At 51.7% G+C, this 25,689-nt stretch overlaps 11 protein-coding genes across 11 annotated transcripts; 6 read left to right on the top strand and 5 right to left on the bottom strand.

The window, feature by feature from the left end:
• Positions 1–1,142: 1,142 nt before the first annotated feature.
• BO82DRAFT_312417 (uncharacterized protein) lies at positions 1,143–2,489 on the bottom strand (the record flags this gene model as incomplete). The annotated part of the gene is made up of 2 exons (XM_025632438.1): positions 1,143–2,148; positions 2,201–2,489. The coding sequence occupies 2 exons, from the start codon at positions 2,487–2,489 to the stop codon at positions 1,322–1,324; spliced, it is 1,116 nt and encodes a 371-aa protein (XP_025490988.1). The 3' UTR covers positions 1,143–1,321.
• Positions 2,490–2,689: 200 nt separating this feature from the next.
• Positions 2,690–3,834, top strand: BO82DRAFT_433154 (uncharacterized protein; the record flags this gene model as incomplete). The annotated part of the gene is made up of 2 exons (XM_025640848.1): positions 2,690–2,707; positions 3,217–3,834. 2 exons carry the CDS (start codon positions 2,690–2,692, stop codon positions 3,631–3,633), a joined length of 435 nt encoding a protein of 144 aa, XP_025490987.1. The 3' UTR covers positions 3,634–3,834.
• Positions 3,835–4,574: 740 nt separating this feature from the next.
• Positions 4,575–7,073, bottom strand: BO82DRAFT_384237 (DNA-(apurinic or apyrimidinic site) lyase APN2). The gene is made up of 6 exons (XM_025638084.1): positions 7,003–7,073; positions 6,907–6,921; positions 6,810–6,859; positions 6,623–6,755; positions 5,861–6,570; positions 4,575–5,803 (listed from the first exon to the last, which is right to left on the bottom strand). Exons 1-6 carry the CDS (start codon positions 7,028–7,030, stop codon positions 4,868–4,870), a joined length of 1,872 nt encoding a protein of 623 aa, XP_025490986.1. The 5' UTR covers positions 7,031–7,073; the 3' UTR covers positions 4,575–4,867.
• A 375-nt stretch (positions 7,074–7,448) lies between these two features.
• Positions 7,449–8,706, top strand: BO82DRAFT_337661 (cytochrome c oxidase subunit VIa; the record flags this gene model as incomplete). The annotated part of the gene is made up of 5 exons (XM_025633403.1): positions 7,449–7,623; positions 7,742–7,766; positions 7,881–8,040; positions 8,119–8,126; positions 8,271–8,706. 5 exons carry the CDS (start codon positions 7,449–7,451, stop codon positions 8,314–8,316), a joined length of 414 nt encoding a protein of 137 aa, XP_025490985.1. The 3' UTR covers positions 8,317–8,706.
• BO82DRAFT_104007 (putative anaphase-promoting complex subunit Apc5) lies at positions 8,384–11,616 on the bottom strand. Its single transcript, XM_025629746.1, has 7 exons — positions 10,751–11,616; positions 10,605–10,698; positions 10,138–10,549; positions 9,966–10,089; positions 9,810–9,916; positions 9,609–9,745; positions 8,384–9,537 (listed from the first exon to the last, which is right to left on the bottom strand). The coding sequence occupies exons 1-7, from the start codon at positions 11,463–11,465 to the stop codon at positions 8,787–8,789; spliced, it is 2,340 nt and encodes a 779-aa protein (XP_025490984.1). The 5' UTR covers positions 11,466–11,616; the 3' UTR covers positions 8,384–8,786.
• An 869-nt stretch (positions 11,617–12,485) lies between these two features.
• Positions 12,486–14,619, bottom strand: BO82DRAFT_312406 (CocE/NonD family hydrolase). Its single transcript, XM_025632437.1, has 3 exons — positions 14,273–14,619; positions 14,099–14,222; positions 12,486–14,030 (listed from the first exon to the last, which is right to left on the bottom strand). The coding sequence occupies exons 1-3, from the start codon at positions 14,573–14,575 to the stop codon at positions 12,748–12,750; spliced, it is 1,710 nt and encodes a 569-aa protein (XP_025490983.1). The 5' UTR covers positions 14,576–14,619; the 3' UTR covers positions 12,486–12,747.
• A 1,016-nt stretch (positions 14,620–15,635) lies between these two features.
• BO82DRAFT_384233 (uncharacterized protein) lies at positions 15,636–16,412 on the top strand (the record flags this gene model as incomplete). Its single annotated transcript, XM_025638083.1, has 5 exons — positions 15,636–15,757; positions 15,855–15,974; positions 16,008–16,104; positions 16,191–16,223; positions 16,278–16,412. The coding sequence occupies 5 exons, from the start codon at positions 15,636–15,638 to the stop codon at positions 16,410–16,412; spliced, it is 507 nt and encodes a 168-aa protein (XP_025490982.1).
• Positions 16,413–20,377: 3,965 nt separating this feature from the next.
• Positions 20,378–21,914, top strand: BO82DRAFT_355265 (aldo/keto reductase family protein). The gene is made up of 6 exons (XM_025635401.1): positions 20,378–20,948; positions 21,001–21,077; positions 21,145–21,165; positions 21,222–21,280; positions 21,337–21,427; positions 21,477–21,914. Exons 1-6 carry the CDS (start codon positions 20,704–20,706, stop codon positions 21,566–21,568), a joined length of 585 nt encoding a protein of 194 aa, XP_025490981.1. The 5' UTR covers positions 20,378–20,703; the 3' UTR covers positions 21,569–21,914.
• Positions 21,544–22,340, top strand: BO82DRAFT_103872 (uncharacterized protein). The gene is made up of 2 exons (XM_025629745.1): positions 21,544–21,755; positions 21,809–22,340. The coding sequence occupies exons 1-2, from the start codon at positions 21,654–21,656 to the stop codon at positions 22,124–22,126; spliced, it is 420 nt and encodes a 139-aa protein (XP_025490980.1). The 5' UTR covers positions 21,544–21,653; the 3' UTR covers positions 22,127–22,340.
• A 1-nt stretch (position 22,341) lies between these two features.
• On the top strand, positions 22,342–23,694 carry BO82DRAFT_103790 (phosphoribosylaminoimidazolesuccinocarboxamide synthase). The gene is made up of 3 exons (XM_025629744.1): positions 22,342–22,629; positions 22,731–23,106; positions 23,232–23,694. The coding sequence occupies exons 1-3, from the start codon at positions 22,480–22,482 to the stop codon at positions 23,609–23,611; spliced, it is 906 nt and encodes a 301-aa protein (XP_025490979.1). The 5' UTR covers positions 22,342–22,479; the 3' UTR covers positions 23,612–23,694.
• BO82DRAFT_355262 (CIA30 family protein) lies at positions 23,691–25,282 on the bottom strand. The gene is made up of 3 exons (XM_025635400.1): positions 25,108–25,282; positions 24,810–25,043; positions 23,691–24,558 (listed from the first exon to the last, which is right to left on the bottom strand). The coding sequence occupies exons 1-3, from the start codon at positions 25,193–25,195 to the stop codon at positions 23,777–23,779; spliced, it is 1,104 nt and encodes a 367-aa protein (XP_025490978.1). The 5' UTR covers positions 25,196–25,282; the 3' UTR covers positions 23,691–23,776.
• Between the last annotated feature and the right edge of the window lie 407 nt (positions 25,283–25,689).

Genomic DNA, 25,689 nt, shown 5'->3' with positions numbered 1-25,689 from the left:
GTGCTGGCCGCGCTCGATTGGCTCCCGGATTGAATTCGATCCATGCAACCACTGCAAGAGCCAAGTTGTGTCCCCCTGTCGAGGGGATTTCGGGTCCTGCATGAAAGTGGAGAAAGTCCTTTGGCGTTGCGAAACAACTTCGACAGGGATGCTGGCGACCAGGGAAGAACTATTGAAGATTAGCCTGGCCTGCAAGCCACCCGATGTGCCTCTCGCAGTGGCAGGCTTGGGAAAAGTCTCAGGCTCAGTGTTTGTTGCGACCCGCAACGCATGGCCTCAAAGCTTCCATACCATCACGCACGAGCCTCCGGTGTTGTGCCATGGGTCCGATAATTACTGCCATCGCCATCCGCTCCATGTATGGTCGCAGATTGCAAGCGGTGCCATAAGTCAAAAGACTCTAGAACGTAGCTGCGCCCGAAAGCCGGTAAAACTGAATTTCTGTTTCTCCCCGCATGATCCTTACAATCACAGCCGGTGATTCTTTGTTTTCCTTGAGGTACCGTGATCATCCAGCAGTGATGCATCTGGTTGGCGTGAAGGAGGCATGGATAGGCTGGGATGGAGGGGACGCTTCCGCTTCCGATCAGGTGGCGGCCGTTGCGTCTCATTCTCTTTGTCATTCTGTTCATGGCTTTAAGCAAAAGTTCTGCCACAACTTATGGACACAGGTAGAAAATATGGATGTCTGGGTTTGGCCTTCAGCCATTGTCCCTACTGGAACCCAGTGCAGTGATTGAGCGATACAAATTTCTTGGCTCACATGGGCCTTGCCATGGACCAGTCAAATTAATCCCGAGTCGCTACTCATCGGAGAAACGCTATGCCAACTAAGATCAGGTTCTATCTAATGGTCTCACTGGCGATGTGAGGGCTGGACTACTAGTATGGATAAAGGATTTGAGACTTTCAAGTTTGATTCCTAAGATATGGCAGTCTGGTAAAACAAAAAAGAGAAATCACAGTCTGATAGATTGGGGGAAAAATAAAAACAAGTCCATCATCATCACCCCGGCCCATTTGCTCGACCCTCAAATCGTTTCAACATTTCTTCGAAGCAACAAAATGAGATTGAGTTTTGGCCTGTTGAACTCCTCCATAGGTCTTAGGAAATACAAAAGAGATTGCTCATGCAGTGTGTACACAGGAAAGATGATTGCGGGAAGTCCTTCGACAGTAAACATTCGCCATCAATGCTTCGCCTTCAAAGTTGCAGTCGTAATGACAATGAATTCCCAAAACCCGATGCTGCTATTGTGCTTCTGCATATTTAAAGTTCCTCGTACCGTTTGTGTGCATGGTGGATGTAAATTGTCGTACATCAGAGCATGATGAACCGATCAAAATCGAATCCATCATAAGCTTCGTCGTAGACTAGTGGATCGAAGTTGGGAAGCGAAGAAGGGAATGCCACACCATACTGACGCATTGATCCATCTTCGTTCCAGAGTGACAGCAAAGCTTCATCCGGCTGGAACTGGTGGCAGTTGATTTCATCCTGCATGAAGTCGAGGACAGGAAGTGATTCGGTGTGCTCAGACTGACTGTCTTCGATGGTGGTGGCAATGTCGCTGGAATCAGAGGATGAAATTTCGGTGGCGTTGTCTGGAGAAGCAGACTTAATGGAAGTGCTTCCATCACGATCCCCAGTGATGATGGTGTGGCTGTCGTTGATCTGAATGCTGTTGTTATCGTGGACAACCAAATTCGGCTGGGCAGCAAAAGCCATAACAGCTGGGTTACGGCCATGGTCTGCGCCGTTGTTTCGATTGCCGCCAGTGACATAGCCGGTGTCGTAACAGTGTTTGATGATATCATCGACCGAATAATTGGTGGAAAGTTGATCTTCGGTGGTAGTGGAAAGTTTGACCTTGGTCATGGTGTACTGTTGTTGTTCATCGACAGCGAGCTGCCATCCCATCACATCGAGATAGCGATCCGGCTGAACAATGCCAATCATCCCCGAGTTGAGATTTAGAAAGGTTTCCAACGAGACACTGTTTTCATTCTCATGAGTGTCACGGATGATGGAGTAGGCTTTGGCGATGATGGTCCACTTCGCTTTGAAAGGATCGTTCTGCCACAGGAAACGAAGGATGCCCGACTTCGCTTTCTGAGTGATCTCCGGAAACATGACCGAGTAGAAGCCTAGTATGCGTTAGCCGCGCTTTCATAGTCGACATAGGTGGAAGATTCTTACTTCTGAATGCAATGAAGCTGTTCAGTGGTCTTCGTTTTGAGTCCTGAGCCCGCTTTGCACGTGAAGCTGGGACCTGAGTGCCACGTTCTCCATGGTCGACAGATGCATTGGCATTGTCGAGAGCAGACTGAGAGGACTCTCCAGGAGTCTCAGTCTCATGGGAAGGGACGTTGATGTTCTGGGGCATGGTGTCCTGAAGATGATGAAGCAACTCTGAGAGCTGCTGAGGGGGCATGGTGGTCAAGAATGTGTTGAATGCGCGCTGAAGAGGAGTATTGGGGTTGTCCATACTTTTTTCAGAAAGTTGAGGCTCGGATGTGAGGTAGGCTTGTGACCATGTAACTAGTCAAAGGAGAGAGGATGATGCTTAGTTGGATACCAGATTTGTTTGGTCAAGCACGAGGATGAGAGATGGTTGAGGAAGGATGAGTGGAGAAGAAAGGAGATGGTTGGTGTAAAGAGAAAGAAAGAAGGAAAGGAGACGAAGAGATGAGCGAAAAGATGGACGTATATATATTTATGAGGACAATAGGAACAGTGTTAATATTGTTTATGATGCCACTCGCTTGTAGGCAGTGGAAACTGGAACGAACAAAGGATGTCTTCCATTCTTCACCTAGATACAAGGCGGGTACAATACTGATAGGCTTAGCTTAACAGAATTATTCACTAGAGTCAGATAGCCCTCACCCGGTGGCTACTACCATATAATCTTATGAGCCTTTGTTGTAGGACCTATCTCTTCCTAAAAGCTTCGTCACAATCACTCACTGACGCGTCACAATATTAAGACTATCCTATTGTGACGTCTAACTCGAGCGATTTTTTACACTGATCTCTGGTGAGATTCGTGTGTACCAACAACAAACAAATTTGATACGGATAGCTCGGTTCCCCACCATGTTCTAGCAGCTCGATCTGGCACCTCTGGAAGTGGGACTAAAGAATAGCAAATAGCTGGTTTCAGGCACCTCCAGACTGAGCCCAAAGAGCTAACAGAGGATTCCAGACACAAGCATGCTGAAGGTCACCCCGACTATCAGTACACTCGACGCAAACAAACTGAGAAGAAACGCCGTGGCTCGTCTCGTCCCGAATCCAAGCCCACCAAGCGGTCTCGCACCCCGGCTGCGACAAGCACCGAATCTGAAGTCGGCAGCTCTATCCCTGACACCACCCTTTCCACAACCAGCGCTGATCCCGAGACCCCGAACCACCATCTCGCGGATCTCGAAAGTGTCGTGGGTTCCGACGAGTCCGCCATGATGGACGGCCCCTACCGCTTCAGCGCCGCTGAGCTCGACAATCTCATCGCGGAGGTTGAGAGCGAAAACCAGCGCGCCATGATCTTTGCCTCGGCGAACTTCGGCATGAACGAGAGACTTGCTGGCGAGCCTTTCGAGCTGTCGGACTTCCTGGCGGACATCTACTGAAGCGAGGCGTCGATCGAAGTGGTGATGATGCTCTCGCGACGTCGGAGGAGAGAGCGGCTGGGAACGGTCTGGAGCTGGCCTCCACACTGGTCCAGACTGCTCAAGCTCCCTGATGATGCTTGGTGCACTCGCTGCATTCTACAAGATATCGGGGACGAGAAACAGAGGGGGAGACAAACGAGAGGGAGGGACGGACCGAGGACAAGTCTTCCGACTGACTGCACCCTTTTGTTATCTCTACCATTTCCCTTGCTATTTTCAAATCCTGTATTTTTCATTCTTCTCAGATCAAACAAGACTGTACCTTCCACCAACCCCGATCTTCTGGATCTTTCTGAAAGTTTATCATGATATGGTTGATGGACAGGTTTGCGCAAAGAATGTATCTCATGTTTATCTGTTATCATACATCCCGTCCGACTGAGAGAGCATAAAGTGCATCGAAGTCTATGGAAAGTACAAACAAGCTGCATAGGATCATCTTAGAAATCTAACATATGGTGGTTTGGACTAACAAACAGAACTTCCTGCACATGTGTATTGTTCACGTAGACTTTGCTTGCTTGTATTCGCTCCTTACAGTTGCAAATAGGAGATTCTCTCGCCATGGTTGCAAATAGCTGTATTCTGAGAATCACTTTTATTGTAGGCAACTCGCACCACCTCTTGTTCTCAGAGTAACACGTCCACAAAAAGCTATATTCTGGAAGCGCTGGATCCAGCACCGAATAGCACTGCTGAAAACAGCCCCACGCGGCTTGAAACCGCAGAGTGATTCCTTTTATACAATAACACCAGCCCTCCACCTTTCATGCGCGCAAGTGGATACACCATGCGGGTCCGGGGTCATTTGTTTCATCAACATTCGCCTGCCAAAGCGTCTCCGCTGTGGATGTGGATTCCAACTTCAGGCTGCTACCTAATAGACGAAAGATGATGGCGGGGTGATGGCTGGATTTGGTCGCTATGATGGTGAAGCCGAAAGGCTGGTTGGTAGGTTACAAGTATTGCTAACAGTCGTTACTGATAAGATGTGCTAATTATGTCGTCAAAATAGGTTGTCACCAGTTCTCTAGTGAACAAATCCCCATAACAGACTAAGAGGACGCAAATCCAGGTATCATCTTCTGATGTCGCACTCGAGAATCAAACTCAAAAGGGGGGTATCATTTCCTTCAATCGTTCCAAGCAAAAGACAATTTTGGGCTGAGATGAGATGAGCAGTTGTTCACAGCTACGTTGACGAATTCCAATCGCTTGCCCAGATGAACGTCGGACATCGCCATTGCGTGCCCTTCTCCTTGTTGCCGCTCGGCCCTAGAGGCCTCGAACATATCCAAAACGCTCGTCCACAATTCGGTCCAGGCTTTTTCGTCGTCAAGCTGATGCATGGATCCTGATGACCTTCGCACAAGGGAGCTCGTTTCTTCGTGAACAGCTTGGACCAATCTTCTTTACTGACGATCGGGTCAAAGACAGCGTCGTCTTCCTCGGGGAGCAATACATTGGTTGAGATGCGGCCGTCGGCTTCTTCTGCAGATGTTTTGGTCACGGTGTCCACGGCCTCCTGTTCCTCAAGTTGCGAGGACGCCGTTGGGCCAGTCGTTGTGGATGAAGAAGTCGACGGTTGAGAGATAGCAATCTCAGCGTCCTTGGTGGAACAATCGTCGCTAGTATTCGTGGGGACACTTTTGGGCTTGAAAAACCCTTTCAAGGTTTTCTGGCCCGAGCTCGTCGGCGCAGGTGCGGGAGCAATCATGCTTTTTGATCGCTTGATAGGGGACTCAGGTTTGTCCGATCGCTTGCGTACTGTGCCCCTACTTTCGCCGTTGGCATTACTGACCGCTTCGTTTGAATTCGACTTGGAAGACGACAGCGCGGCTGTCTCTTGCACTGCCGTTGGCCGAGGATTTGTGGGAGTTCCAGTGGGGGTGCTTTGGGATGATTTAGTAGGCTTGCGCATGAACATATCCTTGATGCTTCTTCGTTTGTCAAACTCTGGGATTAGACGCCCGGAAGTGGGCAACAGTAACTTTGTTGTATACTCTTGCTGACGCTCGCCGTTCTCGAAAACACCTGCAGGGTTCATGATGTCGCGAATATTCGTCTCTTTTCCTTCGAACATGATGTTGTCCTTTATAACGGCGTAGACAGGACAATGATCCGAACCCTGCGTCGTCTGTAGTCAGCAACGATTCGCGTTGAATCCTTGATCGACAGAACCTACCATAAGCCCTTCTTGAATGTTGGAATCGCAGAACCAATGCTGCATTTCCAAACTGCAGAGGACGTAATCAATTCTGGCGCCATAATTGCCTGGGCGGGCATTGATTCTCTGCTCCCAACAGGTATACATCCCTTTGCGTTCAGGATGGAATAATCGGCAGATATCATGGAGCACGGGCTTCTCTCTTCCTTGGTCGCGCTCACCAATGACTTTGCCATCCACAAACCACTGGTTAAAAACGCGTCGAGCATGCATCGAAATCCATTCATCCTCGGTCATGGTTCCTTTTCTAATCGCCTCGGCCGCATGCGCTGCATCGATCTCTCTTCTCGAGATATTCAGATCACCCGTGACAAACACCCGCTTCCCCATCGCGACGAGATTGCGAACTCGGGCATCCATCAGGTCGATGAAGTCGTGACGGAAGGAGTCACGGGTTTCGTCCCGGGTTGCCGGCGAGTAGATGCCCAGCAACACAAAGGCGGGGAATTCGAGAATGACACAACGCCCTTCCGAGTCCAGGGTAGCAGGATCGACCTCGAGGCTACTGAGTTGCTCCAACGTTGGATAGCCCCCAATCTGCTGGTCCTCCGGAAGGTCGCGAAAGGAGACCGAGGAGTTCGGTGGACAAAGGATACCTGTAAGCCCTTCCTCCGCACGGATCGGGGCACAGGTCGCATTGCGAGTGTAAACGACCACTCCAGAGTAGCCTGAAGCCGGTCAGTCAGAGCCAACAGCCAAACTCATGCGCACAAGACTTACCCTTCTTCACCTTAGGCAAGCTGAAATAGCAATCCCATCCCGGGACCAAGACCATGTCATCGCGAAGGTCCTTCCGTTGAATCTTCGTTTCCTGGAAGACTACGATGTCTGCCTCGAGGATGTCAAACATCGCCTAATCATGTTAGTTCGAATTTGCTGCGCGAGGAGACCGAAGGGATGGACATACATCGAAGGTACGCTTGCCTCTCCATGGTTCGTAGGAGAATGGATTTCTGCGTCGGGTCAGTGACCAGCCATTTGCAGCTACGACGCATAGCTCACCCACCGGATGCCATTGACTGCGGGAGACGAATTAGTACATGATTTGGCCCCGGTCTATGTTGTCCACCATGTCATTATGGGCGTTGTTCCGCACTCACCGTTCCAGGTTGTAATACGAAGCCCCATCCCGTCTCTACCAATCTAATCGACGCATAAGTTACCCACCGGAAGCAAAAGTGGGAATAACTTGAGGTATCTCGATGGTCTCGCCGCCCCGGCGATTCAGACGCATGGATTAAGTAGCAGCCAGTCAACGTTAACTCCGGAGTTTCGAGAAAGCATGAGACGGGCACGTGACTGTGACATCACGGGGCGGTCAACGTTCCGGGTGGAAATCGTGCTGACATAATGGCGCACTGCCTGTGGCCGAAGCCAGCGAATCACGGGGACGCTAAGCGGCTTTTGGTTCGTTAAGCCGGCAGGGCCGACATCCGCTGAGCTGAGATTCCCACCGTCAAAGACGTCGTACGTTGTTCCACACCAACACTACTACTGCCACTGACTCTCCCGATTGTCATTGTCAACCACCACCAAGACCCCAACCATGTACGCTCAGCGCAGCCTTCTTCGCCTGCCCCAGCAGCTGCGTGCTGCGCCGGTCCGCTCCGCCGTCCAGCGCCGCCTCAACCACACCGAGTCCAAGCTCCCCTCCTGGGCTGTCGACAACGAGTTCAACCGCGAGAGAGAGGCTGTCAAGCACCACGCTGCTGCCACCAGTGGTGCGTAACCCTCCCCAAAAGAGTTGGCCCCAATCCGGTCCAATTGACTCCCCAATCCCAATGCTCTACCCGATCTGAACCATCATGCTAACTCGGCGGGGCTGCAATGTTTAACCAGACCTCTGGCGCAAGCTCTCCATCTAGTACGTTTGCGTTGTCCTCGATTCCTGCCTGCCGTCCCCATGGCAGCAATTGAGCCCCTCCTGGATCAATCCCGCCCAACCAAGACAGGTCTTTCTACTTACACAAAACTCCAGCGCCGTCGTCCCTATCGTGATCCTCGGCGGTCTCAACGCCTACAACCTCTGGGAGGAGCACTGGGAGCACTGGGACCACATGCCTCCTCTCGAGGAGCGCACCGAGTACCCTTACCAGAACATCCGGGTCAAGAACTTCCCCTGGGGTGACGGTGACAAGGTGCGTGATCTTTCCCCTAAGAATCGAATCCATGCAAAAGCTTAGGGACGTTGGACTAATTGATTTCATTCATAATAGACCATCTTGTAAGTTTTCAACTCTTCTTGCTTCAACACCGACCAAAATCACATGCGCCCAGGGGCTTCCCCCCACCATACAGCACGCTGGGAACGACGGAATTGCGTCTTTCCTTGATCGCAGGTCGGATGGCTAACTTTGATGATCTACAGCTGGAACTCCAGCGTCAACTACCACAACAAGGACAAGGCCACCTAAATGGTCCAGTTGTCAACTGACGGACTTGTCGGCTTCCTTTTCGAACTATGTTTACGAGGAAGATCGGATACTGAAGGACCAAATGTACATTTATTGCGGAACATGCAAAATGTAAAGCAAATCTAGGAGAGGGGAGGGAATATGGAAGGGATGAAATCAGAGAGAGAGAGAGAGACAGAGAGACAGAGAGCGAGCCACACACACAATGCTGCTGCAATTTCTTGTTTTCCTTTGTATACTGCGCTTTTGTCAGTTCGGGTGGAAAATCAAGTCCCCATCGCGCGCGATTTGATCTCGCCTGGCATAAGTGCTTATCCGATTTTCGTATGGTACTATTGTAAGATCTACCGTCTGAAATATAGTGGAGACTCGTTTCTGAGTGGACATTGGAGAGAGCAAGATCAGTTCCTCTGGAAACTCTGGTCTGCTACACTCGGAACATATGCACGACAGAGCAACAGCATCATAGCCTACACATCCGCCGACTCAAGACGCCGCTGCTTCTTGAGGTCGAGGTATTTGGCCGCGTAGTCGTTGGCCAGCACCGGATCCCCCGTCAGATGCATGACGGTCGCCTTCTTCGCCATCATCTCGCATTGCCCCCTGATGTCCTCGAGCTCCTCGTACTGCTCATAGGCACAATCCAGGTATCCGAGCGCGCGGTTCAAATATTCCTTCTTGAGGGGTGACTGGGCCTGCCCTTGCCCCTGTTTCCCCTGACTCTGACTCCAAAGAGACCCGGCCACGCCCATGTTGGCGTCCACGAGCAGCGAATACGCCTGGGCGGCGAGGTCGCAGTCGTCCGCCTCCAGGATCTGCGGCATGATGCTCTCCAGCATGGCGGCGACGGCGTCGAACTCGCGCAGGCTGAGGAGCACCCCGCCCAACACGCAGATGGACTCCCACAGGCTGGGCAGGAGGCGCGACCGGTGGGCGATGCTGGCGGCGCGCATGGCGAGGGAGAAGCCGCGCTGCGGGTGGCCCGACTTCTCGAGAATGCGTGCCTTGAGGCAGAGGAGCTTGACCTGGCTGAAGATGTCGAAGTTGTCTTGGTGGATCGATTGGGCGGTCGATTCGACGAGCTCGAGCGCGCGCGCGTAGTGGCCCTGGCGGATGCGGAAGTCGATCGTCAGGAAGGACAGAAGGAGGGAGATGTCGGTGTCTGGGAGTTGTATCGCTTGCAGTTGGGAGAGAAGATGCTCGGCGGCTACCTTATTGTCGCTGCAAGGATGTTAGTGGCCTGTTTGGTGGGTTCTTTCCACAAGAAAGACTTGTCGAAAGAACAGACATACCGGTAGATATGTCGCTTCAGCTGCAGCACACCGGTGAAGAATGTCCAGTATTGGTTCGCTTTGAGGGATCGAAGCTTTTCAGGCGTGACCTGGTCCATGCAGGTGGATATGTCCTTGTAGCGACCCAGTTGTGCGAGCTTTGGGTGGTGATCATCAGCGAAGCTGCCGTAATGAGGAGTGGACGGGGGGGGCTCGACATACAAGCTGGCAGCTGCGGAATGTACTCTTGAGATAATCTTCAAATGGTGCTCTACTCGCGTAGCATTCACGGAAGATTTCGCTACTCAGCCAAGATAGATGGGTGATGCCTGCTGGGTTGTCAGTACGGCTCAGGCGTCTTTCGTCGGGAAACAGTACCTATTCTCTCAAAGAGCGATGCTTGAAGTAGAAGCTGTGGGCCCACTGAGTTCATCAGATTCTTCGTGACATTCAAGTGTGAAGCGCGGATTATGTTCTCCATGGACGCGGCAAGGCTCTCCCCCTAGGCATTGTCAGTAAACCACCTGGATGGTCGAGAAAGACAACATACATGTTGCAGCTCGAGTTTCGCTTCACTCAACAATGTGGTGCTTAGCAGACTCCACATCTCTGTTTCTTTGGCCTTCGCCTTCAGGAACGAAAGGCCCTCTTTCTCATTACCCAGCATCCCGGTGTTCTGTATATCTTTCATCTGCTCGGGGAAAGCTTTGCCGAAATGATAGAGCCAGCTCATGCAGAAGTTGAGGCAATTCATGTCATGCGATTCACGCGCAATCGAGACTGCTTCCTGCATGGCTGACACGGCCTCTCCATGGCACCCATAGTCAGCCTGCAAGATGGCAAGATTCAACAATGCGTACTGATAGGAGCTTCTGTCACGACTGTGCATGGTGTAGTCGAAGTAGCGATGGAGATTGTCGAAGGACGAGGGATAGTCGCCCGCCCTCCAGGCATCGAGAAATCTACGACCCCGTCAATTGCCGGCGCTCATAGGCATGGGATACATAGCAAACTTACCTTAGATAGTGTATTAAGTTCGGCACCGTCACGCCCGATGCTATGATGCGCTCCAGCTGTGCTTTCATCTCATCCGGGACTCTCCCACCCAAGCCTGAAGCGCGTCAGCAGCGAGAACCGAACGAGCAGAAAAGTGGACCTAATACTTTGTAACTCATTGATCTGAAATTCCAGGAGCCGCTCCACATCTTTCGTGCTGACGTACTTGTCGTCCTCCGAATCGTCATCAATCTGGCCGTAGGCCACTTGTGAAAGATGGCTTGTCGTATCTAAGCCAAGCTCTAGCAGATTGATGTCGACCGGAGCCTGCGATCCAGCTGGGTTTTTGCGCGCCCATGAGCGGTAAGTTGGCAGCCGGTATCTCACAAACCCCTTCCAGAGCTTGACCGAGTCGTGGAATTGTAGTCGGGTGAATTCCAACTGGGATCTCCGGACGAATGCCCCAAGGGGCGAGCACCGAGAGAGTTTGGTCGAGCTCGTATCGGGAGCCAAACCGGCATCGCGATCTCGAATCTGCTCGTCTCTGGTTTTGACTAAGAGGTCGGAGATCTCACCGAAGAATACCTCCAGCGCATCGCAGGAGTCGATGGACCAGATCTTCTTCAGGAACAGATCCCATATCGAGCGACCGGGGACGGAAGACGCGTGGCCGAGAAGGGATTCTTCAAGGTCTGTAATTGACACCGAGCCTCGTGTGTCTTTCTTCACCGTGGAGGGGGGCGCCTCCCGGTCCAGGGGACTCAGACATGAGACCAAAAATGAAAGCACATGGATTGCTGAAGAGTTGGGGACGACGCCATCTACGTAGATGGAGATCAAGCACAGAAGTGCCACTTTGGAAGGGGTGAGATAACGGCTCATTGTGATTCTTATCTGCACATTGTATACAGTGGACCTGATGGTTTCCGCAGGCACAGGCCGGCTCAACAGAACAGAACTCTCGAGTCTCTTGCAGCTTGCAGCTTGCAGCCAGCGCGAAGTAGATCGTGTCGTCCGACGCGAGGCAAATGAGTCGGCGGGCGAGTTGAATGATTGCAAGCCCACTTCCCTGCTTGTTCAGTAGCCCGATCGTCTACTGGAGGTTTCAATGACGACGCGAAAACGTTGCACCGCGGTAAACAATAGAGGGAAGAGAAGTGGGGGTGTAGAAGGGGAGAAGTGGATATGTTTAGCTGTAGAGGAAGGCCTAGTACAGACGGGCACAGGGTGTGGCTCGCCTTCAATGTTATTCTGGAACGCCAGCTAGATTGGGTGCGTCCGCTTTATTTCATGGGTCGTTGCCAGGGTTGTTGTTCGTTCTGGACTGTCAATGATTCGGCTGGAGAACCCTCTTTTTCAGTTGGTACCTTGAGTCCTTCTATCTTAAACTGGTTGTAAACTTGTTGTACCAAGCAAACCATTTGTTTTCCCACGATCCACATCACGTGAGGTCACATGCTCAGGGACTTCGATGAAGAAAGCCGAATTATCAACTTGGAACTTAGGAACTCACTCCTGTATTCTCAGGAGTGGAGAACATCACATCAATCTCATTAGGGATCTCACTAGAAACCGTTTGATTTGACCAGGGGTTGAGGCCCAGGGCGCGCCAAGTACAGGTAACTATTCACTAAAGTATCTATTGGTGTCTGCCATCATCAGCTAGAAGGGATTGTAATCGGATGCTCAGAAACAGCGCTTCTTTGTGTCTTTATCTGTTTCGCTGAAACTGCAACGTGTCAAGCCGAGCTGAATATATCCAGCTTTACTCCGCATTGTCTATCGCTAGCCAGAGATCTCTGGGCTGTGTGGTACGGACGGGCAACAAGCGGATGTGAAGACATCAAAGCTCGGGTACTCAGTGTCATAGATCATTGATTCTCACAGACCCAAAGTGGTTTCGGGTCTTTCGATCTAAGCGCCGGTTTTGAAAGTTACAAATAAGGTTGTCTGTAAAAGAATAACCAGCGCAGACTAGTCTGGAGTGAGGAACCTGATGGCCTATATACACACACCACTTCCTAAAACTTTCGCAGCCCATTCTGGTTCTTGATACGGGACTCATATACAACCGATCCCTATCCTACATGGATGTTTCCCGAACCGCAATCCCGCCAAATTCCTGGCAAAATATAACTTTGAGCTCCTCTGGAGAACATCCGGTTCACCGCCGCACCCGGGGTAGAACCAGCTTCCCGTGAGAGAAGATGACGTTCTCGCCCTCAAACCGTTCCGGAAGCCTATCGCCACCTTCGTGACGCATCGGAGGAATGGTGCTAGGGGTGTTGACGGAACCGATCTCGAGCTCGAGCCTCTGGTTCGGGTCTAACAAAAATGCTGCCGGGTACAGAGGAACGAGGACCGAGTAGACCTTCCCTTGTGTAACCTCTGAGGGTGCCGTTGGCTCTTGGGCAAGGACCCTTTCCTTCAGGAAGTCTTTGGCGACTTCATCGCGGTGCGAGAGACGGAAATATCCTCGGGCGAAGGTGTCCATCGGCTCGCCGTGGTTTCCATGAAGTACGATCACGTTGCCGTCAGCGTCTACAGCCCGGAGATAAACGAAGAGATCGAGATCCTTGGCTTGTGTAGACACTTCTAGCTCGAGGAAAGGGGATCCCAGAAGCTCAAAAGATTCCGCGAATGGGAAGTCGAAGGAGAATTTGAGAGACTCTTTGAATCCGGCATAGGCAAAGGGCTCCTTGCTTCCAGATGGTAGGGTCAAGGACAACTTCTTCTCTGGGGTGAGGTAGAAATTGACATCCTCGGCGTCTGCGGGCGGAAAAGACACCTCGTTTTCGCGGTAGAGAGTCTCCGTACCATGGTGCTGAAGCAAGCGGATGCGAGGAACATCGAGCATGCCATTCGACTTCTTGTCGAAGAGGAAGTGGTCCAAAAATTTCTTCTGCAGCTCAATGTGCTCTGGCTCATAGAACGCGCCCAGATGGTTTCCAGTATGCATTTCCAGCCATTTATGTTGGGATGAGATGCCGTTGAAGGCGCGGATGTTGCCGGGTAGATGAAGCTCAGGATCAGTCCAATTGCCCGCGGAGTAGAATGGTACTTCGATATCCGACAACTTGCGGACCTTCTCCAACACCGCCCACGCACCCTCGGTGGGGTATTCTGTCTGGGTGAGCAGCTTGGGATAGTCCACACGGTTGGCGGTCAACTGTTCTTCGGTGAGAAGGCCGTCCTGCCTTCCACCCTGGTAGGGAAGCACAATGTTGTGATACCAGTGGGACTGGAAGTTGTTGCTGTAGATTCCACCTCGTCGAGCCGCTTGATACATACTGCACGCGGACTCGTAGGACATGACACAGGCAAGATGCGGGGGTCTCTGCATGGCAGCCCAGTAGCCAACCATGCCGAAGTAGCTGATGCCGGAGAAAGCTACTTTGCCTGTACACCAGGGTTGGACGGCAGCCCATTCCACGACATCATAGAGATCTGGCAAGACAAGTCAGTCCTGATATCTTCCTTCTTAAGAGTCGAGAGATGTTGCTTGGCTGGATCACCTTGTCCCTCCGCATCGGCCTGAATCTTCTCGGAGCGCTCAAGGCCAAAGGGATCGAGTTTCCCTTGACTACCTCCAATGCCTCTGACATCAACCCGGAGCAGAGCATAGCCGTATTCTCGACACTGCGCACAACAGTTAGAAAGCGATTGGAGGGTTTAAATTATTCACCTACCCAAGTAGTGGGCTCGCACAGCTCAAACGCAGCATCTGGGCCCAGTGGCTTGATGTGCTTGTACATTTCCGCGTAGATCGGGGTCTTGGGAAGTCCAAATGTGGACGCATGGATGTCCTTGCCATAAGGACCCATGCTACAGATCACGGGGACCTGTTTCCCTTCCTTCGAGGCGGCGAAAGGTAGGAAGAGGTCAGCGCACAACTCCACCCCATCCCGCATGGGGATATAGGTATGTTTGGTGCGAGTATAGCCCTCGACATCGGAGGTAGTGGTTTGATATTTCGAACGGGTAGAAGCCATTTTGTGTGGGAAAGAGATCGAGATACAGTGTTGTTCACGTGCAATAGGGACTCTGATGGCTTGGGTGAGTTAGACTAGAAACCCTAGGGTGGTACTTATAGGTCTTCTATGCTCCACCATACCAGGGACTTGGCGACGTAGAAGATATCCAAACAGCGGGGTGAGTATCATGCCAGAAGGTTCGTTGTTCTGCGGTTCCAGTTGCGCTGTATCGATATCCTTTAGATCACATTACGGGATGTCTCACTCTTTCTCCTAATACACCGACTATTTTAAGCGATTCATACAAGTAAGAATGTCCTTCAAGCAGAGAGCGATCTCTGGCGGAAGAGAGGATATACGGTATAGTCACGGATACCGGTAGGCAGATCTCCCGAAGCGCCACATATTGTACGAGTTACACATGCGTGGCAGTGAGGTGAATGGCGGCGGGGTCATCGAAAGGTCCAGAAGTGATGCCGCGGTTGGTCAAGGACCAATGTACAATTAGTATAAAACAGCAAATACATCCAGATCCACTTACTTCATCTCCAGGGAGATAGTCATGGCCCAATCAAATCCAAACAGTCGACGGAAAGGTGAATTGATGTGTAAGCGGAGACTTACAAGCTCCGTGGATTCCACTAGACCCCGAATATCCGTGGGGAACACGAACTTGTTTCTCCTAGCTTATAGTAATCTGGAAGCGAGAGAACTGGAAGAGATACTCACTTCACTTGTCACCCCGCAGAACAACCACGCTATGTATAGCTTCCGGCTGTTGCTTTCGGCGTACAGCCCTGCTTCCCGGGACTGAACACGGCATCTAAAATGGGTAGGCTTACTGAACTTTGGCGATGATCTTCTTCCATTGTTATGCGTAACGCGGGACGATTGCGAGTAGTATACGGGGAGGCCACGACCAGCCTCGGCAATTCCCCGACGATCTACTACTTGACTAGGCATCTATGTAATCATACGACACATAGTCACTAGACATAGAACGAGAAGTCTGTAAATGCTACTCTCTCGCTTCCGCTTCGTCCTTGGTTTATGGGACTAGCTCACCACGGATCAAACGATGGACTACCTCTTTTATGATATTTTCAAGGACGGCAAGACGCCCGCCGACACACCACTATGGCTGCTGAAGGACGAGTCCAACTTCTATTGGGCCTCTACTCGGACAGAGGAAACAATTGGGTTTTTCCCACTCGCAACCAGCAACGGCAAACCATATCAACGGGGCGGTAGTCCACTTGAAGGGAATCCGTTCCCCTGAAGAGGCCCAAATGTTCAGGGACCAGGTGCCGTCCATCAAGAATGGATTTTCGGTTGGTCGAGTGGTTCCAATTGGGAACATTGTGTCTGTCTTCAGGTCGTTCAACAGGGGTGGCAGATTTCGGGGTGCTCGGCCGGTGTAACGCGTGTCGCCTTTCGACACCGACCCAAGCGTCACCTGGTATGTTGTTGTGACGGCGAAGAAGGGAGTATATTATGCCTCGGCGTATGAGCTCCAAGACGCACTGCAGCGTGTTTTTTGTGGAAAGGTAGGGAGATCCAACCATTTGTGCTGGCGATGCGTTACCGAGTTTGATGATTCTTAACTATGAAAACAAGCGGCATTGCGGAATAGATCTTCGATGTGGTGGCTCCTGAGCAAGGAAAGGTCAGCCCCGAGAAACACGCTGAATGTGCTCCAGAACGAACAAACTATCAAAAGGTCCTCCGCATCAAAGCCAACGTTCAAGCGGAAGTGGAGCAATACATAAGTGGCCTGCCCTTCGTCAAGGGAGATGCAGTGGACGTCGAGATACTTCGTACTACGTCTCAGATAGCTTGGGAGATTTTCTTCTAGGTGCATATTCTGATGTGGTCTCGCATGGCTTGGCATCGGGGGTTTGAGAATTGTATATCAGAGTGTTTATGGGGAAACTGAGAATGTAAACCTGTCTATATGCATGTAGTACAAAACCTGCTGGTGGATGGCTACTGCCCACCGATGAGAAACATCACAGAGTTCATGGACTTTGAGAAATGGTACATAAAACCTTTGCAGGGCACGAGCACCAGATACCAGTCTTGATCTTCAAAAACGCATGCTCCTAGATTTAGCTTCAGTAAGCCAATGCCAAATCGCATGATTGTTTGATCATACCTGGAAGATCTCCTCGGTAGTCAGGCTTCTGGTGCTCTTGATATTTCACTGTGACTTTGACAAGCCAGCTGTATCAAGCTCGACCAAAAAAATGTTCACAAAAAAAGAAAAGAAAAAGAAAAAAGGAAACAGGATGCAAACTCCAGATGCTTTCCTCCAATATTCTAGGTATATCTTCGGCTACTGCTCTAGTCCCATGTAATTGCAATGTACCCTAAATTAAGAACAACGAAGGTCATATCCATCAACCAGACATCCGCACCTTTATGTATCAATCGCGATGAAATGCATTCATAGGGCGGCTGACTCCCTACATCGAAGACATCGTTCGATTAGCAATTGTCTTAGCCTTGAACTACAATGCAAGAGACCATGTATAGAGCACGGCAGCCCTTCACTTCCAGCCCGTAGACCCATGGGCGATTCTACGAAATGATCTTATCATTGCGTACCCGAGGGTGCTAGGCTTGATCTCGAATTACCTCCGAGCAAGAATGCTGCTCCACGCATGGCGCTTGAATAAGTCGTCGCGGCAGCTATACCATTACCAGCATGGTTTGGGAAACAGCCGTGACGCCGATATAAGATACAGAGTTATGATCGCTTCGAAGAAAGACCTCTCCCGCGACAGGTCAGTAGTTGGGTGCGTGACCACCAGTGAATCTCTCCCTATGAGTCTTTGTTTGTGCCTCTGATTTCTCGATTCCGTGGACTCTTTGTTATGCTCTATCTTCTTAAACGTCCCTCTGTTGGCGTTTTGATGGAGAATTGGAAAGGCTGCATCGCGAGGCCGGTAAACTCAAGTGACATGCGATAGTGAGAAGACCAGATGCTGCTAGAATTGCTGTGTGAGGCGACAGTATTAATCCTATCAAATCTTGTATTCGATTCCAGCGATCTGCTGGGTCTTGAAAGACGATCCAGATTCCAGATATTGTTTGGAGGATCTTGAGCCCATTTCCAGAAGGCCCGGCTGGCCACAACTCATCACTACACCAGCGGTATAGCAAGGCGGAGTCCACGCTTCCTACGAAGATTTCATGCTCACTGGGCACATAACCTATTTAAGAATCCTCGGTTGAGCCCTCACAACTCGCCTAGGAGGACGAAAAGCCTCCAAGAATATTCGCCCTTCTGTATTTCATCGTGTCACATCACTCTCCATCAGCTGCAGGAGTCGTCCATGATGAATGAACGCCTGCAGAATCACCGGGACCATCACAATCGGAGCAGAAATTGTTGAAGCTTCTTGTGACTGGCTTCTCCAAGCTAGAAATACTAAGTTTGGGCACTTGCGATTTGTGAACCTGGAAAAACCGCTTTTCTGAATATTGATATTACTTGTTAGCCTCTTTTGTGCCCCGATATCACTAAAGCTCAGCGATGGCATGGCTCGATTAGTCCCCTGAAGACTAGCTTATACTTCAAAAAGGATTTATTGCAACACTAAAGGCCAGCAGACGCAAAGTCACCAGAGCCAGCACATATGGAAACAATACCCACGCTTGTGGTGGTGCTGAACCACGTATGGCCCTAAGTTCGGACAGCTTGCCTTCCAAGCACTACCAGAACGCGTTTTCTGGAATCAAAACGAAAGAGGGGAAATATGACCTCCCAGACCGGAGCTCACGAAAGTACACAAAGCCCTCAGCCAGTGGCCTTGCATCAGATAGGGGGGGGGGGGATGATTCAACTGGGATGATCCGCACTAGCGAGTCGTAAGCTCTGTCGGCCAAAAGCAATGTCCCTGATCCTGGTATTCAATGCATGGTACCAACGCATCCTCCTTCCTTTCAGTAGCGTTCTGCATCTGATAGCGCCATACGCTTTCCCGCGCCATGAAATGCACAAGCACACCAAGACGAAAATCCATGGACGATCTCTGGACTTTTGAGCCCCGAGAGTGGTATCGGCCTCTAGAGCGAGAGTCACCGCTTAGCTGAACTCACTATGGCTGTCGTCCTCGAATCCAAGGCTGACCAAAATCACTGACTTCAGTTACGCCAGCGTGAACTTCGAAGAACTAGAGGATCATAGACCACCCACGACTGACGGCGACCAGAAAAATCATATTTCTCAAGAACTCGATCCGGTATGTCAGCTTCCAACTTCGCATCGCGTGCTTTCGTAAATTTGAAACCCTCTCTAGTTTCCTGTGGCTGCTTAGTACGGGTTTCTGGCTACTCGGCGAACGTGAAAGCTTGCGCAAACATATCCACGTATCGATCTAGGGCTTCCGTTGTCGCGAAACCACTCGCTATGCGATCTAGATCCTGAATCGTATGCGGATCGCTGCAGATCAAACAAGTATCATTTCCATTGGGACAGAGGAGAGCGAGACTCGCCGTGATTGAACCCTTCGGCCCCTGACTTCATCGAGTCTTGAATGTGGACGAGAATCATGCCATCCGATGACCCAACAGCGAGTCATAAATCATCATGAGCGACGGCAGTCGTTCGTATCGTTCCATAATTGATTTGGGTGACATAACCAGTCTCAATTCCTTGTGCCAGCCTTATACAATTCAGCCATAAACTCACGCGTTGCGATCATGGACTCGGAAGGGCAAACAAACGGTAGGAAGTACGGTCCCAATTGCCGATGAGCAAGTAGTAAAGGGATGTCCGAAATGTTGCATCTCCTACCCTGGTCAAGTCATAGATCCATAAGATTTGAAGATCGGAAACGACCGTGGAAGGATGAGGCTGCACTGTATGGCAGAATGTCGCAGGGAGAAAGGGTGGGATTGACATGCTGCAGGCTTGCCGTTCTTTCGTGGCGACCTCATTTCATGCTCATCTACTTCTCCAAAAGGAAAGGAAATCCTGCGACAGAGAAGAGATATAATCGCCTCGAGGGTCTGCAGATGATCACAAAATTGCAAAGCTGCTTATTTTGTGATGTCAGTCGTGCTTGATACTGCTCTGGGAATTTCGAGCCAATGGTTGCTACCCCGGTCTAGGCTGACCGCATGACCAAAAATTAAGACATATGCGCAGGATATGCGTTAAGACTTACTATGATTGTGGCTAAAGACGATGGTCAGATGTAACATGTGCTATAATCTTGAAATAAAGGCATTCGACTCGTCCAATCTGTCCGACCTTCCGGAGCTGGTCAGGCATACTAGCTGGGGTGGAATGAACTAGACCGTCGGCAGTCTCACCCGCATCAGCTTTCGGTGGAGTATGGAGTGGACCAAAATAGGACAGGTCATGACTAGGATGCAGGAAAGTGTCTCATTGAAGGATGAGAGTTGCAGGTAATGTGCATAAAGTACGGAGTGCTCGGGAAGTTAAGTTTAGTGTCCGCAACCATTGTTGATAGGAAGGAGGAGGAGGAGGACAACTTAGTTACTCTACAAAACTTGGTAACTTACCTAGTACGAATCACCAAGCAAACATCATCCAAACTGCGATACCCAGACTGACTAGTGTACGCATCAAGGGCAATTCAGCCATTGATTGACTACGGATAGTTCATCCACATTGATTCAATGGGTACTATCCAAAGCTGCCCCCTGTGTCTCGCCCAAAAGGGATAAAGGCTACAGCATGAGAATCACCATGATGCCTGCAATCATGCAGTCTCGGGAAGCCGGTCTTTTGATCCGCCCACTCAGCCTTATACTCGAACAAAGCTCTCTTGATCTATCAAGAAGGCCACGGCATCGCCTGCAGGTCTATGGCAAGCCACAACACAGCGCATCATCTGATTTGCGTTTGCGCGTCTGACAGGGATGGGGTTCTTAGTCGGCCTGATAGCGCCTAGCCCATCCATCTGCTAATGCGTCTATGCGCCCTCTTTCTCAGCTAAGACCCCGGTCATCACGCCTCCTAATTTTAAGTCCTCAATCCAGAAGCGGGGTCGAGGGCAAGTGATGCCTCGAAAGTCCAACATGCGGTGAAGAGACTCGCTCCGTTTATCTTGAGCTCTCATCGCGACATCTTCGTCGACTTTCCAAGCTTCCTCAATCAATCTCTGCCCATCATGACGAGGCCTGACACTATTCCCATCTCTTTCACGGTCCAGGGGGTTACGATCCCAGCCCTTGGTATGAGCACATTCCCCGGTGATGCAACCAGTGAGAAGGTCAAGGATGTCGTGTACAAGGGCCTGTTGTGCGGATATCGCCACATCGACACAGCGGCTGCGTATATAACCGAGCAGGAGGTCGGAGAAGCGATTGTAATGAGTGACATTCCGCGAGAAGATATCTTCGTGACTGCCAAGCTGTCAGTTCTCTTTCGCGTTGACATCAATCACAGTCTAATACGCATGCACTAGACCCCAAACGTGCCACGATGCTAGCGAGGTCGAGGCTGCTCTTGATCGCACCTTGAAGGCGCTCAAACTGGACTACGGTCAGTGGGTCACTAGCCTTGACAGCTGTTCGACAATACTGACCGCTGCTACTCCTGCTATATACAGTGGACCTTTATCTCATGCACTGTACAATGAGGCTCGCTCCTTGTTTGACCAGGCAGGTTATTGACCATCTGCTTCAGTTCCGCATGCCTACATTAAAGGCCCTGAACATCTGCCACGCCAAGATTCCGATGGAAAGGTACACACTTGCCATTCGCATCAGCCAAGCCGATGCTAACCCGTCACATTTACCAGCGCATGGTTGATTACTTTTTATCCACGCGATATCCTTCAACCTGGCGTGCCATGGAACAGCTTGTCGACAAGGGCAAAACGAGACTCATTGGTATGAAGGCCACAACTTAACTTGCCTTGACTGCCACTGACATCGCAAGGGGTCGGCAATTTCAACATTCTCAAACTCAGGAAGTTGCTTCGAACGGCCCGCATCCGGCCCGCTGTCAACCAGGTCGAACTCCATCCGTGAGTGACTCCGAGGAAACGAGCGTATGGTCCCTAGTTGATTACTTGACAGCTATCTACCACAGACCAATCTGCTAGAGTTTTGCAGAATGGAGGGAGTTCATGTCATGGCTCATCAGCCGCTCGGGGGCAAGCCTTTGTTGCTTGATACAGCGCATGAGCGTCATATGAGACCATTGACAGACACGGATGTGAGTCCTCGTGCTCTTCGTGCTGCTCAGCTCGAATTACTCAACTCGAATAGATTTTCCAGCTGTCCCGAAAGAGATTTCGGTCCCCGGCTCAGCTCATCCTCTCCTGGATTGTGCAGCAGAATATCTCTGTGGTGCCCAGGACCAGCCGGATCACACATCTAACAGAGAACATGAACCTGAAGCGGTTGTCCACCGAAGAAATGGTTGCCATGTCGCTGATTACTAGGATGGTGGGAGAATTCCGTTTCTCGGACCCTCGCCACGAACTTGGATTTGATATCTTTGATGAAGAAGAAGATCAGCCGGCGAAGGAATGGTGGGAGGAGCCTTTGATAAAAACCAATCCTGAGCTTCTCATGGTCATGTGAGCTTCTGATGGTCTAGCTCAGGGATAGCTCTAGATAGCACGATGTATATGTTTTTGCAGTGGTTTCGGTACTGTGACGTATACCTGCCTGGATATCGGTATACCTGTAGGTCTGGAAACATCCCCGCCAAAGTCCTGCCTCAGGCATACGAGGAACCCCGCCCACGGGCGAAAAAAAGCTTATCGATGTAGTTGAGTTATCGTGCGTCACCCGCAATTTCCCATCTTCTCTTCCCCATTGACTCACTCTTCCAATTGAGCTTCCTCCCACCACCTATCCTACCTACCACCAACCCACTGTCACTTCTCCAACACCATCTCCCAATTGAACTTTTAGTCACCATCCCAACCGCCATGACGGAATCCTACACCACCACGGACCTGCAAGGTGTCCTGCCCCTCATCGCGCGAGGCAAAGTCCGCGATCTATACGAGGTGGACTCGAAGACTCTCCTCTTCATCGCGACGGACCGAATCTCCGCCTACGATGTGATCATGCAGAATGTAGATGCCCACAGCCCCTCTGCCCCTTCTTCCTCCACCCCTTCTCCCCCTCAAATTTGAACCAGCCACTGACACGGACCTTTCCCCCCCCCAAAAAACAGGGCATCCCCAACAAAGGCATCCTGCTCACGCTGTGCACGCGCAAATGGTTCGAGATCCTGACGACGGCGCTGCCGAGTCTCCGCACGCACTTCCTGACGCTGGACCTGCCGCCGCAGATCCCGGCGGCGCTGCGGCCGACGCTGCAGAACCGGAGCATGCAGGTGCGCAAGCTGCGCATCCTGCCCATCGAGGCGATCGTGCGCGGCTACATCACCGGCTCCGCGTGGAAGGAGTACCAGACGCAGGGTACGGTGCACGGGCTCGCCGTCCCCGCCGGCCTGCGCGAGAGCGAGGCCTTCCCCGGCGGGCCTATCTACACCCCCAGCACCAAGGCGGAGCTGGGCGCGCATGATGAGAATATTCATCCGGATCGAGGTATGTTTCTTCCCCCCCCCCCCGGCGCTTCTTCTTTCATGATCGGATGAAAAGAAATGGGGTGGGGTTTCGAGGGGTTGTGAAGGGAAAGAAAGTTATGCTGATTTTGTTCGGGGCAAACACAGCCGTCGAGATCGTGGGCGAGCCGTACGCGTCCACCATTGCGTCACTGTCGGTGCAGCTGTACAAGATCGCGCACGAGTACGCGCTGACGCGCGGCGTGATCATCGCCGACACCAAGTTCGAGTTCGGCGTCGATGAGGAGACTGGCGAGGTGGTGCTGGCCGATGAGGTGCTCACGCCGGACTCGTCGCGGTTTTGGCCCAAGGACTCGTACGAGGTCGGCCGGGGCCAGGCCAGCTTCGACAAGCAGTTTTTGCGGGATTGGTTGGTCAAGGAGGGGTTGAAGGGAAAGGAGGGTGTGGCGATGAGTGAGGAGGTCGTGCAGCAGACCAGTGAGAAGTACCGCGAGGCGTGGGAGCGGATCACTGGTGGGGAGAACTGATTCGTTCTACTGACGTAGTATATAGTTAAAGCAAGCAGGTACTGCTCGCTTAGTATAAGCTCCCAGAAGAGAAAGAGCGCAGAAAAGGGGATATATAATCAATGTCCCAATGTACATTTCATAGTGGTGGTATCAATCAATCTTTCAGTCCCACTTCCTTTTGCTTTAGTTCCACTCATCACGCAGTCCCTTCAGCCCCTTGCCCTTATTCTGGCCCTTAGGCGCCGGAGAAGGAGCCGCGGGAGCAGCTTGATCGTGACCGTCCCTCGGCGCCGACGACTCCGGTTCATCACCAATCCAATTCGTCCGCACGCCCTCATCGACCTCCAACGCATCCGCCCCACAGATGCGCCGCTCCTCCTCGATCTCCGCCTCGCTCATCCCATTCGTCGCCCAGATCTTATGAATCCGCAGATCATACGGCCCCTCCACGCGATCCGTCAACCCGATCCCGATACTCTTCACGCGCTGCCGCAGGATCGACGTCTGCGGCTCGACCACCAGCCCGAAATTCGTGCGCACGAACGCGTTGAACGGCAGGAGGATCGTCTCCCACCCTGTCGTGTCTGCCGCCGCCCCGGACGTCGTCACACTATTCGACGCAGAAATGATCGTCGACGCCGGCGGCACGTCCGACAGCGCGGCCGGGATGCCCTGCGGGTAGAGCTTTTCGGCCAGCTCGGGCGATTCCGCGGTTGTTTCGGTGGCGGAGAAAGGCGAGAAGGGGTCTCGGTCTGACTGCAACTGCTGCTGCACGCGGTGATGGCGGGTGTACAGGCGGTGTTGGTGGATATCGGTCTCGATGATCGAGTCCGTCTGGATGTTGACCGTGTAGCGGCGGCCGTCGGATTTCACGCGCAGCGCGAGGTAGGCGTACGGGTCGACGTCCCAGAAGAGACGGCCGAAGAGCCAGAAGCCGCGGTCTTGGTTGCGGAAGGCGGCGTAGCCTGTTTTTCGGGGGCGAGGACAGGGGGTCAGTTTTCGGGATACCCAGACATTATGTTAGAAGGGAAAAGGGAAAGGGCGCGGTGTGTGTGTGTGTGTGTGTGTGTGTGTGTATGTATATGTGTGTGTGTGTGTGTGTGTATGTGTGTGTGTGTGTGTGTGTGTGTGTGTGTGTGTGTGTGTGTGTGTGTGTGTCATAGGGGTGGGTATATTTGTTTGGAAAATGCGCGCGAGCATGACGACAGAAACATACCGGTTCTCTCGACACGCCAGTTCTGGGGCAACTTGGTGGAAATACTTCCGTGGAAACGCGCATGCGCCGGGCTGCTCGTTGACGGATCGGCGGGGACATGGTCCAGGCTGGCGGTGCTGAAGCCCCCAACGACGCGGTCGGCCATTGTCTTACAGCCGGCAACGGTGGAGGCATCTTCGAAGTCAAGGAGGACGTAGGGCTTGGTTGGAGTGTGAAGGGCTTCGGAGTTCCAAGCTAGATGGCAGCTGGAATCAGTATACTAAGAAATGATAATGTGGAGATAACAGCGAAAACGCACCGATTTTGGAGACGCGGCTAAGCTCATCTATACTGCGCTTGAAAAAGCCCGAGGGCTTCGCAGCTAGACATTTAGCCGTGGGAATCATTGCGATTGTTTGGAGAAGTAGAAACAATCACGGTGGTTGAGGTTCAATGCAGATGCAGGGTCCCATCAAGAAATTGTAGCTGAGGCGAAGAAAGAATGGCGAGCTCGCCGCCGGCATGACGTCGGAGACGAACATCCGAGGTGATACGGTGCCTGAGGCGTGTCGCTCACCGCTCCCTCGACCGCTTTGCCCTATGTATGGCAGTTGCTTGCTTCCAGGAAGCCGAATGCATTCATGCCTAAGTGCAGGGGTATCATTACGCCTGTATCAAGGGCAGTCTTAGAAGAACTAAGCTCGTCGCTGAGAAGTTTCAACTGCAGCGACGGACAATCGGATTAATCTATGCAGCAACCAGATGACGAAGTGTTGTCCTCGCTCATGCAACCCGCTCCTCGATGCCATCCTGCAAGAACCCGCGACAGACCATGATATGCTATAACTTGCCCAACCCCATCTAACGCCCAGCTTTATCCATAAGTATGTACAGCCTGATA

The sequence above is a fragment of the Aspergillus uvarum genome (assembly GCF_003184745.1).
Source record: "Aspergillus uvarum CBS 121591 unplaced genomic scaffold BO82scaffold_34, whole genome shotgun sequence".
NCBI lineage: Eukaryota > Fungi > Ascomycota > Eurotiomycetes > Eurotiales > Aspergillaceae > Aspergillus > Aspergillus uvarum.
This window is presented reverse-complemented; position numbering and strand designations above follow the sequence as displayed.

Excerpts from the sequence above, each read along its gene's own strand:
- BO82DRAFT_384237 (XM_025638084.1), bottom strand. The coding sequence starts at position 7,030 with ATGGGGCTTCGTATTACAACCTGGAACG. Across the intron at positions 6,571-6,622 it reads CTTGCCTAAGGTGAAGAAGG|GCTACTCTGGAGTGGTCGTT; the intron begins GTAAGTCTTGTG and ends GACCGGCTTCAG. Across the intron at positions 5,804-5,860 it reads ACATTCAAGAAGGGCTTATG|GGTTCGGATCATTGTCCTGT; the intron begins GTAGGTTCTGTC and ends CAGACGACGCAG.
- BO82DRAFT_104007 (XM_025629746.1), bottom strand. The coding sequence starts at position 11,465 with ATGAGCCGTTATCTCACCCCTTCCAAAGTGGCACTTCTGTGCTTGATC. Across the intron at positions 10,090-10,137 it reads CGAAACTCGAGCTGCAACAT|GGGGAGAGCCTTGCCGCGTC; the intron begins GTATGTTGTCTT and ends GACAATGCCTAG. Across the intron at positions 9,917-9,965 it reads ATCGCTCTTTGAGAGAATAG|GCATCACCCATCTATCTTGG; the intron begins GTACTGTTTCCC and ends ACAACCCAGCAG.
- BO82DRAFT_312406 (XM_025632437.1), bottom strand. The coding sequence starts at position 14,575 with ATGGCTTCTACCCGTTCGAAATATCAAACCACTACCTCCGATGTCGAG. Across the intron at positions 14,223-14,272 it reads TGTGCGAGCCCACTACTTGG|TGTCGAGAATACGGCTATGC; the intron begins GTAGGTGAATAA and ends TGTTGTGCGCAG. Across the intron at positions 14,031-14,098 it reads GGCCGATGCGGAGGGACAAG|ATCTCTATGATGTCGTGGAA; the intron begins GTGATCCAGCCA and ends TTGTCTTGCCAG.
- BO82DRAFT_355265 (XM_025635401.1), top strand. The coding sequence starts at position 20,704 with ATGACGAGGCCTGACACTATTCCCATCTCTTTCACGGTCCAGGGGGTT. Across the intron at positions 20,949-21,000 it reads ATCTTCGTGACTGCCAAGCT|ACCCCAAACGTGCCACGATG; the intron begins GTCAGTTCTCTT and ends CGCATGCACTAG. Across the intron at positions 21,428-21,476 it reads GGGCAAAACGAGACTCATTG|GGGTCGGCAATTTCAACATT; the intron begins GTATGAAGGCCA and ends TGACATCGCAAG.
- BO82DRAFT_103872 (XM_025629745.1), top strand. The coding sequence starts at position 21,654 with ATGGAGGGAGTTCATGTCATGGCTCATCAGCCGCTCGGGGGCAAGCCT. Across the intron at positions 21,756-21,808 it reads GACCATTGACAGACACGGAT|ATTTTCCAGCTGTCCCGAAA; the intron begins GTGAGTCCTCGT and ends CAACTCGAATAG.
- BO82DRAFT_103790 (XM_025629744.1), top strand. The coding sequence starts at position 22,480 with ATGACGGAATCCTACACCACCACGGACCTGCAAGGTGTCCTGCCCCTC. Across the intron at positions 22,630-22,730 it reads ACGATGTGATCATGCAGAAT|GGCATCCCCAACAAAGGCAT; the intron begins GTAGATGCCCAC and ends CCCAAAAAACAG. Across the intron at positions 23,107-23,231 it reads GAATATTCATCCGGATCGAG|CCGTCGAGATCGTGGGCGAG; the intron begins GTATGTTTCTTC and ends GGGCAAACACAG.
- BO82DRAFT_355262 (XM_025635400.1), bottom strand. The coding sequence starts at position 25,195 with ATGATTCCCACGGCTAAATGTCTAGCTGCGAAGCCCTCGGGCTTTTTC. Across the intron at positions 25,044-25,107 it reads TAGCCGCGTCTCCAAAATCG|CTTGGAACTCCGAAGCCCTT; the intron begins GTGCGTTTTCGC and ends GCTGCCATCTAG. Across the intron at positions 24,559-24,809 it reads CTGGCGTGTCGAGAGAACCG|GCTACGCCGCCTTCCGCAAC; the intron begins GTATGTTTCTGT and ends CCCGAAAAACAG.